Genomic DNA, 15,118 nt, shown 5'->3' with positions numbered 1-15,118 from the left:
AAGGTCTGGGTTCAATCCCAGCCCTGGTACCTCAAAAAAAAAAAAAAGAAAAGAAAAGAAAAAATTAAATAGACTAAGCCCTAACCCAAAAACAACCTTGGAATGTGAAAGATGTTTCCTTCACGTATAATTATGTGAAGAAAAATTAACAATATTGGAAAATAGCACAATATAGGAAATAAAACTAGGCCTCATTTGGCATTTTACTCCCAGGGTCAAAAGGCTAAATAAACAGTAGATAAATTTCACATTGCTTCAACACAGATATTTTTAAATCACAAGGTAATTTGATATAATATTACAATATAAAATGTGGCCTGCAATTAAATTTCAAATCTATAGTAAAATTCTGAAGCAAGTGTTAATTTAAAACAATCTATTAAATTTATAGAATTTCACTATTATGCATTTGTTTATAAAAATTCAGCCATAGAATACTTTTAAATTAATAATTCTGAACTAGTTTTACAAACATAACAAGTACTTTTCAAAATAAGCATATTTATAGTTAAGTGTTTAAAAAAGTTCTTGGAAACTACATAATACTTCTCCAGGATTGAGCTACTACATGCTACTAAAAAAAGATATTAAATTAATAAGCAAATTAATTAAAATAGATAATTTATTAACAAAGAAAAAGAAAAGAAAAGTGAAGAAATAACATGAAAGAACTATTCAAATTAGTACCAAGACAAATGTGTGATGCCTAATTTCATTCAACAAGGTCCTCAACACCATTTGACATTGTCTTATTTGTCAATGTCTATTTCAAATTTTCACCTAACTCCTCACGCTCCCTTTTTCACTCTTAACTTGGCTACAGTCACTTTATAAACAATTGCATCTACACCCACATTAATGTCTTTCATATAGTCTCAAAGAACAAGTGTATTTCTCTAATAGAAAATTTCTCTTCATAACTTTGTAATACATATTTCTACATTTTCCACATCTAGCTTCTTCATTTCAATATATAAAGATGCTTAAATTTCTTCCATCTTAAAAATACCTTCTTTGACCTTCATTTTATTATAGCCCTTAACAGTTAATTCCTTAAAAGTATAATCCTAACTCTGTCTCTACTTCCTCTCCAATTTCCTTATTAATCCACTCTTACCTTTCTCTCTTACTAAGGTCTCAACACCTAACTGAGAAACGAGGAGACACTTTTCAGTAGCTCTTATGGATTCTGATACAATAGATGATATTCTCCTCAAAGTTTTCTACTTTTGATTCAGTGTAATTACGGTCTTTTCTGCATAAATTGCAGTTTCTATGTTCCTGGCTAAACAGACGTACAGATTATAGTATATATGGTAACGAAGTATTTTTTTAAAGTTATTAAAGAAATTATACATTTTAAACAAAAACTCTAATATTTTAAATTTGCTCACCTTTTCTTTGATGAAGAAATGATTATATTAGTTAGCAATTATCAGAAAAAAATACAGTCTGGACTTCAAGGGAAATATAATATTCCAACAACAAATGAGAAATAAATGCTTTTTCTGAAAGAAACTCATGATATATACAGTATTTTGAAAATGTGCACATTGTTACCAAAAATAATGTCACTGATTTAAAAAGTTACATATCAACACACTTAAAAAACTTGGAGAACAAAATTTTTATCTGCTTATAAATTTCTGAAACAAAGAATTTTCATAGGTTATGAGCCTATTTCTTGCAAAATTGAAAAAGCAAATCCTCCATTTAGTTTGTAGGCATAACTGATTGAGAGCAGGAAAGATGCCAATAACTAGCTGATTTCAACAAATACCACTGAACTGTAAGTAGATGAGATTGAAAAAGTTTCATGTGGAAAGCACAGCTAATGATACATTTTTTTCATTTGGGCCTATGATCTTAATGAATTCTCTTTTTCAATGATGGCAATTATTAAAATCATTTATTCAAATAACTGTACATATTTCTATTATTATATGCGATTTTAAATAGTTATGTGTATCACCCACTAGAGTATGAGTTATTTAAAAACGGAGACTTTGTTTTCTTTATTTTTATATCCCTAGGACTTTGACTATATGGTAGACAGCAAATAATTATGCAATTAATTCTTTGTGAATGAATGACCAAAAATACATGCAAGTACATAAAAATATATGTATATACACACACACTTAAGTTTATGTCTGTTCGTGCTTGGGTTAAAGAAACAAAATATTTTCTAAAATGGATTTAGTTCCAATGCTCATACACTAATGTGGTGATGTTTTATGGCTCAAGTTATGATTCATTTACCATCTTTTTGACTTTCCAAATTGAGGAAATCAATGAGGACATTATAGTTGCCCTATACAACATATGAGAATTTTTTACTTTCAAAATGAATCAACAGTGATAAAAGGGATGAATACATAGACAACAAAATTTAAAGCAAAAATAACAGAAGAACTGTTCCCATAATAAAACAGCAGATAAATGACCCAGTACAAATAAAACTGTAAAAACAGTAAAATCTAGACTTTCCAAATAACCAGTTAGAAATAAAAAACAAATAACTGCATTTTTATTACAAGACTTAGTTTACAGCCACTAATCTCATTAAGAATATGACTACTTACATAATTTTTACCATGGTATCAATTTTCTTTTTAAGCTATATTAAAAAGTGATCGCAAGAATGGATACAGGCTGCTAAAACCTATGACATTGTACACTGCAAAGTGTAAACCATAATGTAAATTATATACCTTGGTTAGTAGCAATGCTTCAGCATTTGTTCATCAATTGTAACAAATGCACCACACTGATGTAAGATGTTATTAATAGGGGAAAATGTAGGATGGGGTCAGGATGGGGTATATGGGAATCCCCTATACTTTCAACCTAACTTTTCTGTAATTTAAAACTTCTTGCAAAATAAAGTTTATTATATGAAAAAAGTGTTTGGTAACATTTATATAATTACTAATATAAATATTTTCTAATAGTAAATTACACTTAGTCCTCTAATATAATTAACACAAAGAAGTGCACATTACAATTTCATTTGAAAAAAAAATTAGATGATGCAGACACAAAATGATACTCTACTGGTATGCATTCTAATTACATATTTTTTTTAAAAAGTTAAAAGAGAAAAAGCAAGCAAAATAAAATGGACAAATTCTGTTCCCAAAAATGATTAGGATTCATTGTGTGTATATGTGTATTTTTTTTTTTTTTTTGCCAACGGAACATATATAAGCAGCTAATGATTGTAGAAATTATATTAACAAGATCCAGAAAAAAATTTAACTTGTAAAAGCTAAGATTACAAAATGTTTGAGTCAAATTTAAGCTAAATTTTCTGGGTGATATCCACCAATCTTCTATGCCCAAATGGTATCTAGGGTATAGCTATCTCAAAATGCACTGCAAGGGCATCATGGAGATTGAGAACACAAAAGGTACAAAACTGAAGGTAGAATAAAAAAGGCAGTAGTTCTGTGGCAAATAGTATCATTAGAAATGTAAACCTTCCCTGAAAGTCTCTTACCGACCATTCTCAGGTTCACAGTTGTCTTAATTATATAAATTTTTATGTAATCTATAACTCTATCTGTGGTCTATTGATTGTACTCTAACAGTCTTTAAGGCTGAAGAAAAAAGTAGCCAGAATATTTAAAAGATCAAAACAAAATCAAAATAAAGTAAAATGAAATAAGCAATTCAAGTTCAGAAGCAAAACTATCCCACTGTTACCTACCTCCTGGAAATACCATTAGCCAGACATTTATGACTATAGGATTTTGAGGAAAGAGGTGATGAAGTTGGGGACAAGTTGAGAGGGGCAATCAGACTATTGATGATCTCAGTCAGTTGTGCACTCTGCAAGAAAACAGTAAAACACTTACTATTGTTAAAGAAGAAATATGAATTAAATGCCAGACCTATACTACCTATTAAATGCTTAACTTAAATGCCAGATCTATACTGCCTATTAAATGCTTAACTTTTCATGAAACAAGTATTTATATATTAGTAAATATTTTAACCTCCAAAGACAATTTACACTGCTACTGATTTTTCCATTTTATAAATCTTACATTTTTAAATAGTTAAAAATACCATTTCTATATCCTATTTTGTAACAATTCTTTTCTCTATCCTTGCCATTCTCCAAAAACCTTAAACCTAGCTAATATCACTTACTTAGTATCTCCTTGAGGTAGCAAAATTGATAATAAAATAATAGTTCTAATTTAACTATTTAACTAGTGTTAAATATAGTTTAAATGCCTACTAGGTATCAAGTACCTACCTATGTACAAGGCACTATACTAGGAACAAAATATACACTACTGCTAATCCTCACAACTAACCTGTTCAGTAGATAGTATCAAAGTAACGGATATTACTATTACTGATATTAATAACAGATGAGGAAACTGAAACAAAGATTAAATGGCTTGATCAAGGATTATAAAATTAGCAAGAAATGGTGCTGGGATTCAAATTCAGGCCTAAATCCACTTTCACAGGGTTTCTTAATATTTTTCCTAATTGAGAAATAGCAGTTTTTTTTAGATACCAAAGATTTTTGTTGACCCTTATTCCAAACTTAAATATATATAATAAGTATTTTTTCAAAACAATCAGCAATTGCAATAAACAAAGGCCATATAAATGGAAATAATTTGTGCATTATATGAAAGAATGACAAATATTTTCATGAAACATGTAATCCATATTTACTGAAAAAAATGGGAAAATGTGGAGACGTTTGAAAAAAGGAAAGAAAAACACCCATAATCATATTCCATAGAGAATTGAGAATATATCAACATATATCCATTCATCCAGACTAAAAGCTTTCTGAGTACATGTGGGCCTAGGGCATGTACAAAATGCACACACATGTACACAACACAAATTAATTCATGCCAAACCAGTGTTCTAAAACCTGTTTTTCACACTTAATATAGTCTGTCTTTTGAAAGAAATGACCTATCTCACCATTTTCTTTGACTACAAAATATTCTACTATAAAACGTAGGGATATATATTTTTAATTACTGTGAAATTCTTCATTTTTATGAAACTAGTAACATGCTATTATAAATAATGAAATTAAAGAATATGATAGAAATAAGCTTAATATTAGATATCTTCAAAAAGACTTTCATGAGAAAGACTCTGAAATGTTTCCAGCATTTTTCTCAGAAGATAATATGCACCTAATGAATACGTTTTAAAAATCATTTTTCAGATTTTAATTTTTTTAAAGTTCATTTTCAAAATATCAGTACAAATAGATTCTTTAGTCCATTTAACAAGTATTCACCAGATAAGTCATGCAATCAAATGTACTGAGTAGCTCATATTTTCCATGCTAACACACTGAAACACTCTTCTCATTGTCCCACCTCCAAAAATATCTAAAATCTTCCAAGGCACTGAAGACAACTGGTCAGATATGTGTGAATAATTAGCCTAAAAAGAAAGCATGACTCCCTGTATTTACCCTACCAACCAATCCCTTCTAACATAATAACATATACCTAAATCTATATTTCAGCTAGGAAATTCAAAGTAAAGGTGAAACATGATTTAAACTCTGAAAGCAAAACTAATCAACTTTAAAAGTCAAAACACTTAATAGTTATTAATAATGTTACTAATGCAAATACATTGCTGATAAAATTCATTTAAAAATCACCAAATAAAAAATAAGTAATTTTTCAATTTATGAACAAATTATCTAACAATGTAGATATGCATTTGTACTATAAGTAAGTTATTTTAAAAAACTGGTATCAGCCTATAGCTCAATAATTTATAGTGCTTTTATAATTTAAGTTCCAACTTTTTAACTGCTTTTGAGATATGTAAGTATATTCTGTTTGGTAAGCAAATCAGTTCTCTAACAAAGTAATTAAGTCAAGGGATTACCTGATCCATATTCAAGTTCTACTGTAGTCCATGAACAGTCATATACCAATAACTATCTAAGAAAATTATGCATAATAAATATCAGGCTTGCCACATTTGTCACTTAACTCACTCCTAGACTGTTTCCCTCAATAACTATTTGAAAACAACCTCATTTTTTAATTGGCCTATTTCAAGCATTATTAGTACATGTTTCAAGAGCAAATGATCTGTTCACAGGCAATTTATTAATGACCTCTACAAGCCATTGCTGCTGCGCCTTTCTTCAGATCTTTACTCTACTCTCCCTATGCCCACAGGCATTACTGTTGCTTTTTTAACTCCTGGTTCCGTTTCCTAAGCCTCTAACACCTCCACGAACAATGAGACCTGAAAAATTAACATGCTACTCTGGGATTCAGAAGGGAACCACACTTGGTTTAGAATTCTGCTGTCACTGTCTTAAAAATCTTAATAATTTTTAATGAAGGGCTCTGTAATTTCTTTTTTTTTTTCCCCGCAATTTCATTTTGTACTGGGCCCTGCAAATTAGTTCTGATGTTACCTCAGGTCCAACCAAACGAATTGGTGATACCACGGAGAAAAAAAATAAAATCTTTTCTGAAAATTAAAATGCCTCTGGAATTATGCTTTATTGGGAATGTATTAAATAATTTACTTTCCAATTAAGAACGTAGATCTGACTAAGCAAGAAAATAAGTCATTCTGGAGGGTGAAAAAACTAGGGTCAAACTGAAGGGGATTGGGTCCTATGGGCTAGGTGGAAGGAGAAGAAAGAGAGAAGTGGGAACATAGCCAATTCTAATTATAACACTGCTTATATGGTAAAATACATTCCAATTTCGCACCAGGTAATTACAAAATAACTTTCTGAATTATAAAATATTCATAAAAATGTTTTGATGATTCATTCCAATTAAGGAAAACTCCAGGGAATTGTAAATTTAACAAATATGGGGTGGGAGAAATTTTATCATATTTTTGCTTACCAGAAGTAAGACAGTAATCTGGTACTAAATTATTGCACAGTGTATGTCAGAAAACCCCAGGAAATTTAGATGTGGGTAGGCAAGAATTCCTATCATTTCTCAGGGAAAATGCTGCTTTGCTTAAGGCTGGATATGTTCTGGTGGGTTTAATCTGGTCCCAATATAACAAACTACTGAAAACCAGATTTTCCCTAGAGCCAGCAAAGTCTAAATCAAAATAACTGTTTTGATTTCAAGGAAGAAATGTAAGATAAAATAAACTTATGGCGTCAAATATTATAGGGTTTAAATACCAAGAAAGGCTTTGAAATCAAAGTAATTAATTAGTTAGGGATTCCTCTGACCTTCCATTTACATGATAATATTTTAAGAAAGAACCCTTATTACCATATTATCTTTCTAAAATTTTCTACTGATAAATTAGTCAGATAACTATAGAAATTTATTAACTGCCACCACTGTTCTTTCCCCTTGAAAAATGTTTCATGATACACAGCTTTGTTACAAAAAGTACTTTTCAACCCCAGGATAACTGAGTCAACCTGTAGCTATTTGCCAGTACTTTACATATTATATTTAAATAATCTTAATTATATCAATATTATAATAGAGACCAAATTACAAATATTTTCATTTTATTTAATGTTAAATGATCAACTTTAATAGCTATATTGCAGAGAGAGACGTATAATGATATTTATTTAAATAGTTTTATAAAATCAATTAGAAGGCATTTCCTATCACTTGACACCTTGCTGTTAGTTACTTTACCTGTTTTTCAATGTTTCGAAGAAGTAGCGTAGGGCTGCTTGGTGACATTTCAAAATCTTGTTCTGGTAAGGAATCTTGACTTTCTTGGGGGACCTGAAGATTCTCTGTAGTGTTTAACAAAGCTGCTTGGTCTGTAAACTGTAACTGTTTCTTCAAAACATCTTTTGGAAGTTGACATTCTTCTAGAATCACTATCCCCTAGATAACAAAATTAAAAAATCTGAAATGAAGGCATATTGATTGGTAAATCGCATTTTAATATTACAATGCACTTGAACTCATTCTTCTTATTCCTTGGAAATCAGTAAACATATATTTGAATGTACAGTTTAACTCTCAAGAACTGTCAATTTAAAACAAGTGCAGCTAAAATAAGATATATGGCTGATGGATTGGGCTTGTAGAATATTATCATAATTTATATACCTGCAGTTACTTTTCTGCTTATTAGTTTTATTTATTAGAATTAAAAAATGACACATTTAGACTAAAGGTAAAAGCTTAATATACTCAGAACATGGACATTTCAGACTGAAATCTAGAATATTTCCTAATAAAATTTTCTGATATTTTGGTCACTAGCTTGTATTTCCTTTCCATTTGAGTTTTATATTCGAGCACTCCAAATTTTTTATAAATTAAAATATAGAACTTACAAACATCCAAACAACAATCTAACTCTATACTAATTCTCTTCAGAGCACCCTAAAGAGCCCTGCTCTATTGCTGCTAGTCAGCAACCATGGGCTATACTTCACGCACCATGGTGAAAACTCCAGGCCAATCAACGTTTTTGCTGCTTACAGGGCACCTGTGTTATTATTAAGGACACAAGTTCTCAACTTAATGGGGGTACTTTCTGAAATGTAAGTAACTAGGAGAATGTGTCCCATTCACTCACACACATACTTATTCCTCAGATGTCTCCCAGACTCCCCAGCTTTCTCACTCCAACTGTTCTAACTCTTACATCCTCAGAACCAACAGAAACAGTAGAGAAAGGGAAAAAAAGGAGTGCACAGACATGATCTTAATGGTTTGTATTTAGTTCTCACCATGAATAACTTCTTCCCTTCATACTCCTACCAATCCTTCTCAATCCAAGATTTATTTATTATTTATTTATCTGCAAAATGCTAATAAGCACCTATAGGCTGGTTGGAAAGTGTGGCTAAAATATTATTTTAATGAAAATTAGACTAAAATATTAATGTAAATGTACAGTATTTCAAGAATGGAATAAATTAAATGACTGGTATGGATCAGCCTGTATCATATATAAATCCTCTTTATTGGGTAGGAAACTTTTATAGATGAAAATATTATATATGAGTACTTTCACTTTACAGTATATAATTGAGATAATATATAACTTTAGAATGGACACATTCAAGTAAGGTGTTAAACATGCATATTATTAGTTTATAACAATATATTATAACTGATGCTTGATAAAAGGAGAAAATTCATTATTTTTTATCTATCCTTAGAATAGTGCTAGCATGCTAACTTTTACAAAGAGTAGGGGATCCAAATGTTGATACCATTTCAGTAATTACTTTCCTGGAATGCACAAATATGACTGACTAGAAATATGAAAGAAAGAAAAATTTAAAAGAAGTTGTTGTTTTGATTGGTATTTTAAAAATTAAATTAGGGAAACGGATGTGGCTCAACCAATGGGGTTCCAGTTTACCATACAGGAAGTCCAGGGTTTGATGCCTAGGGTCTCTTAGTGAGGGCAAGCTGGCCCACATGGAGGGCTGGCACATGCGGGAATGCGACCCCACACAGGAGAGCCACCCTGTGTGGGAATGCCGCCTTGCACAAGAAAGCCACTCTGCGCAGGACTGCCAGCGGATGTTGAGAGCTGGGGCAGCAAGATGATGCAACAAGAGATACAAAGGAGGGAAAAGAAGAAGACACAGTAGAACAGGGGAGGTGAGGTGGCTCAAGAGAGTAATCACCTCTCTCCCACTCTGGAAGGTCCCCTGATTGGTTCCAGGAGCCACCTAATGAGAATACAAGCAGACACAGAAGAACACACAGTGAATGGACCCAGAGAGCAGGCAATGGTGGGAATGCGGCCAGGGCAGCAAGAAATAAATTTTTTAAAAATCTTTTTTTTTTTTTAAATTAAATTACACAAGTTAGATACAATATCATCAATCTCAAAAAGCTCTTGAAAGGATATGAAATATCCATTCAAAATTTCTACAAATTTGTCACTTATGAATAGGTTTTTACAAGTACTGGCATGCAAATGAAATACAAATATTCACTATATCAATTTAGTTATAATCCCCTTTGGTTTGATTACAGATAACACTATGGGCCAGTCCATTGCAGATTACTCTGAGTTCACACCCCTACTTGCAATACTGTTTTCTGTGGAAAAATCCATTCTGAGCTTCAAAAGCCCAATTTCTAAGCCTTTAGAATACTATCTTCTGGTAAATTGAAGGGTCTGCTATCCTTATTTCAATGAAGAATGATATTTTAAAAATTCAACCAGGGAGACAATCACAGGCAACTGCATAATGTTTTTTTTTTTAAAGATTTATTTTTTATTTATTTCTCTCCCCTTCCATCCCCAACCCCAAGTTGTCTGTTCCCTGTGTCCATTCACTGTGTTCTTCTGTGACTGCTTCTATCCTTATCAGTGGCACCAGGAATCTGTGTTTCTTTTTGTTGCGTCATCTTGCTGTATCGGGTCTCCATGTGTGTGGCGCCATTCTTGGGCAGGCTGCACTTTATTTCACGCTGAGTAGCTCTCCTTACAGGGGCGCACTCCTTGCACGTGGGGCTCCCCTATGCGGGGATACCCCTGTGTGGCACGGCACTCCTTGTGCACATCAGCACTGCACGTGGGTCAGCTCCACACGGGTCAAGGAGGTCTGGGGTTTGAACTACAGACCTCCCATGTGGTAGGCGAACACCCTATCCATTGGGCCAAGTCCACTTCCCTGCATAATCTTTTTATTTTTTATTTTTCCTTAAACAGGGACCCTCGATACACAATCACAGTTTAAGAAGGGTGACCCATGATGATCTGCCATAACCAACAACAGAGAAGAAAATGACGTTAAATTATTTGGGAACATTGCCAAAAGAGTTAGTTTCTCTTTATATAAATCAAAAGAATAATGTAATGATAGATAAAATAAAAGAGAAAAAAGATGGACAAATTTTAAGAAAAATGCATTGTGGTAACTGAGACAAGTGAAAACTCTGGCATTAATGAAAGCAAATCAACCGAACCAGAGAAGACAACTATTCTCGTTAGTAACGCTAAAAAGATTTTTCCCTCTGAAGGGTCATCATAGAGGACATTGTGCAAAAACACAAACAATTGCCTCAACTACAACTTCATTATTCACATTAAGTCAGAAATACTAATTTCAAGCAAGAATTTAAATAGAAATTTTAAAACACAATGTGTCAATTAAAACATGGAGGATCCCAATACAGAATAACAAAAGAAAGCAGAGAAAGAGAATATTTGATATAGGACATTTGGCCTCTCTCCCAAAAAGACTTTAACTTTTTTCTTTTGTAAGAGAAAGTTGTTGTCTTAGTGGGAAGTTGAAGCAGGGAAGAAGGGAAGTAGAGGATGTTGTGTTGACAAAGCTGCTGCAAGAACAAGGAAGGGATGCTGCTAATAACTGCTTCTCCACTCAGAACATTTAAGCAAAATTTAGCTCGCTAGGATTGTGATAAAGGGGCAAAGGACAGCTTAAAGCCCTAAAACCTATAGATCTATGTGTTTCCTGGCCTGAGGCACAAACTAGCATTTCAATAGGATATTTACAGAAAAGCACCCCCAATCTATTTCCCTTCCCTTCATCTCTCTCCCATTTAACTGAGAAGGAAGGTTTTTTTTTCCTTCTAAGATATATTAAACAGAAAGTTCTCTCTCACTTAAGATAGTATTACTCCACCTGTCTCATTTATTTTTCTTATGATAACATAAGAGCATAAAAAGCACTGTTTTCCATGTTCACTGTAATAATAGTTCAACTAAACTACACACAAGTTAACATAAAAACAAAACTCATAAAATTTTGGTATTTTCTAATTGTAGAATCAAAGGAATTTTGCTTAGTTTTGAAATCAGAAAGAATAAAATTAAAAAGTTTTCAAAAACTTCACTTCCCCTATATAATTTGAAAAGCTTACAAGGTTTTCCTCTGTTTAATATAGATTCTGTAACATATTATAAGCATCCGATCTGTAAACAATTATACAAGAGAACATCCACTATGGTGAAGAATCTATAATCCCTATTTTTCACACACTATGGTCTTATTCAATCCATTCAGTCCCAGTTCTTACTCCTTCTATAAGATGGCAAAGGAGAGTTAAGAAGCCTTAGGTCCTTAAAAGATTAGAAAAATCAAGCTCACGGAGATTGAATATATCATGCAAGAGTACCAGCTAATCACAGGCAAAGCAGATTTTTTTTTTAAGATTTATTTATTTCTCCTGCCCTTCATTGATTTTGCACTTGCTATCTGCTCTCTGTGTCTGTTTGCTGTGTGCTTCTCTGTGTCCATTCATCTTCTTTTTAGGAGGCACTGGGAACGGAGTCCAGAACATCCCATGTGGGAGGGAGGCACCCAATCACTTTGAGCCACATCCACTCCCTGCTTGTTGGTTCTCTCATTTTGCTACCTCAGTGCATCATCTTGTTGCATCATCTCATTGCATCATCTTGCCATGCTAGACTGTCACATCAGCTCACTGTTTTGCTCATCTGCTTTAGGAAGCTCCAGGAACTGACCCAGGACCTCCCATGTGGCAGGCAGGCGCCCAACTGCTTGAGACACATCTGCTTCTCCCAAAGTAGATTTTTAACATGTAAATTTCCTGAGTGAGACTCCATCTTTGTTTATCATATAACTATTACGAATTCCCAGGACTTCTTTCCAATCAGATCCCTTGATTATCTAAATTCACTAGGAAACTAATGGCTCATTTTGATTTAAAAAAAAAATTCTTTGTCATTTACATTCTAAAATTTCAAATGTAGTTTTGAATAAACACTACCAAATATTATTAATATAAATTCTATCTACTCGATATTCTGGACTGTTAGTGTAGTAATATAAAATAGTCATTGAAAGCACAGCTCTAAATGCCAATTTTAATTTTTTTTTTTTTTAAAGATTTATTTATTTATTTAATTTCCCCCCCTCCCCTGGTTGTCTGTTCTTGGTGTCTATTTGCTGCGTCTTGTTTCTTTGTCCGCTTCTGTTGTCGTCAGCGGCACGGGAAGTGTGGGCGGCGCCATTCCTGGGCAGGCTGCACTTTCTTTTCACGCTGGGCGGCTTTCCTCAGGGGAGTACTCCTTGCGCGTGGGGCTCCCGCACGCGGGGGACACCCTTGCGTTGCACGGCACTCCTTGCGCGCATGAGCACTGCGCATGGCCAGCTCCACACGGGTCAAGGAGGCCCGGGGTTTGAACCGCGGACCTCCCATATGGTAGACAGACGCCCTAACCACTGGGCCAAAGTCCGTTTCCCCCAATTTTAATTTTAATTTTAATTCTCACTTTGCCAAAGACAGGCAGCAGAGTCTGCACAAGTTACTCCCATCAGACAGTAAACCCAAAAATGTAGAAATAGAATTTTGTTTATCACTGTATACCTAAGTATATAATAGACAGGTAATAACTATGTATGAAAGGAAGGGAGGCAAGGAGTAAAGGAAAGAAGGAAGGATGCAGGGAAAAAATAAGAAGGAAGGAGAACAGACTTGCTACAATATAATATGATTTTAACTGCCATTTCTACTGAAATATCTACAATTCTATACCTTCTTATAGACTGCCTTCTCCAGTATCTCATATTTGCAACTCTTTCAGGACCACTTAACATGGATGTCCTGTAGAACTAGAAAATCAATGTGTCAGAAAGTAAGTTCATTTTCATCAACTCTCCTATAAAATAAGCACTGTTCTTCTTTCCTGGAAACAGCAGTTTAATAACTAGGAGAGGAGAATGGTAGAATCACTTGTACAGCAACTGAAAACCTTAACTCTCCACCAAGACTTTCTTATGCCATTGTGTGTGGGACAGGGAGAGGGAAAGGAGGTTTATGGTAACTATCACAAGTGTGATCATCATTCTTTTTACATCCTAGGACTGCTGGAAGACAATTCTCATCTACCATGTATTTAGATACCATGATAGCTATTATTAAAAAGAATTCCCTTTTCTGCAATATAGCCCTAGAGATGTGCTCTAAATAAGATCTGATTAACAATTCACTCTTCGACCAGGCATTTAAGTTCTACCTCTAAGACATATTCTCTACCCTAAATCCCATCACACAAAATCCATATTTTCCTTATTGTACTTATTTCCTTCCTTATATTATACATACACACTCACACACATATGCATGTTTATCACAGAAAGAAAGCTCTATAACATTTTTATATCTGTGACTTTCAGCAAGTTACTTTCTGTCTGTTTCCAATGTCCTGATCTCTAAGATGTGTGATAACTAACTTAAGGTTGTTGTGAGTTTTCAACAAAATGACACACATAAATTGCTTAAAGCAGTGCTTTGTGCATTTTAAGCAATAAGCTTTGTATATTTTTGTTATATCATCATCATCATCACAACTAATATTAGCACTTAGTAAAATGATGGACATAAGAGTACATCTGATGAACGAATAGGTAAATAAAAGGGAGAGACAGAAAAAGAGAAAGTATCCAAACTATGTTGTCAACAATCATATTAATTCAATCTCATTTTTTCCTATTTCCAATATGAATCATGAGCTCTAAACATGATTTTGAAAATATAACACCCCCATAAATCCTGGGCTTTTCCCATCTGTTTATTTGTTAGCCAATCCCATATTAGAAATCACAAAAACAAATATTAGGAAAAAAAGAAAGCCAAAAATTTACTATATTTAATGGAAACTACAAGCCTACAGACCCACGAAACTCAAAGAATACCAAACAGAATAAAAGCAAAGAAACGCTTTCTAAAGCACTTCATCATCAAATTGCAGATAAATAGCAATAAATGAAAATCTTAAGAGCAGGGAAAAAAAAAATATTATGTAAGTACAATTTCTACTAGAAACTATGCTAGACAGAAAAATTAAATGACACCTGGAAAAACAAACCTCTTGTGACAGGTTCATGTGTCAACTTGTCTAGGTAATGGTGCCCAGTTATTTGGTCAACTCATTGTTACTGTCATCATCTATGGCTGATTACATTTACACTACAATGAAAACAGAGAAGATTGCCTTCAGCAAAGAGAGACAGCCAATCAGCTGCAGGCTTTGAAAGGAGAAATGATCATTTTAGCAGATGGAAGTGAGAATTTTTTCTCTACTTCAGCCAGTCAGCTTCTCCTGAGGAATTCATAAAAAGCTTCATCAGAGTTCCCAGACTGAAGCCTGCTCTAAGGAATCTGGACTTGTGGATCCC

The 15,118-nt window shown here is 33.3% G+C and overlaps 1 protein-coding gene across 5 annotated transcripts in view; it reads right to left on the bottom strand.

Moving 5' to 3' along the window:
• Positions 1-15,118, bottom strand: part of KANSL1L (KAT8 regulatory NSL complex subunit 1 like) — a 209,043-nt gene that overhangs the window by 83,960 nt on the left and 109,965 nt on the right. For all 5 annotated transcript variants that reach the window (XM_004470208.4, XM_058300199.2, XM_004470209.5 and 2 more), the window contains 2 exons: positions 7,659-7,856; positions 3,713-3,834 (listed from right to left, as the gene is read on the bottom strand). In XM_004470208.4, coding sequence (XP_004470265.1) covers positions 3,713-3,834; positions 7,659-7,856 — 320 coding nt within the window. The remainder of the gene's footprint in view (positions 1-3,712; positions 3,835-7,658; positions 7,857-15,118) is intronic.

This window comes from Dasypus novemcinctus, chromosome 7 (genome assembly GCF_030445035.2).
Source record: "Dasypus novemcinctus isolate mDasNov1 chromosome 7, mDasNov1.1.hap2, whole genome shotgun sequence".
NCBI classification, from domain to species: Eukaryota; Metazoa; Chordata; class Mammalia; order Cingulata; family Dasypodidae; genus Dasypus; species Dasypus novemcinctus.
The sequence above is the reverse complement of the archived record's forward strand: the minus strand, read 5'-3'. Positions and strand labels throughout refer to the sequence as shown.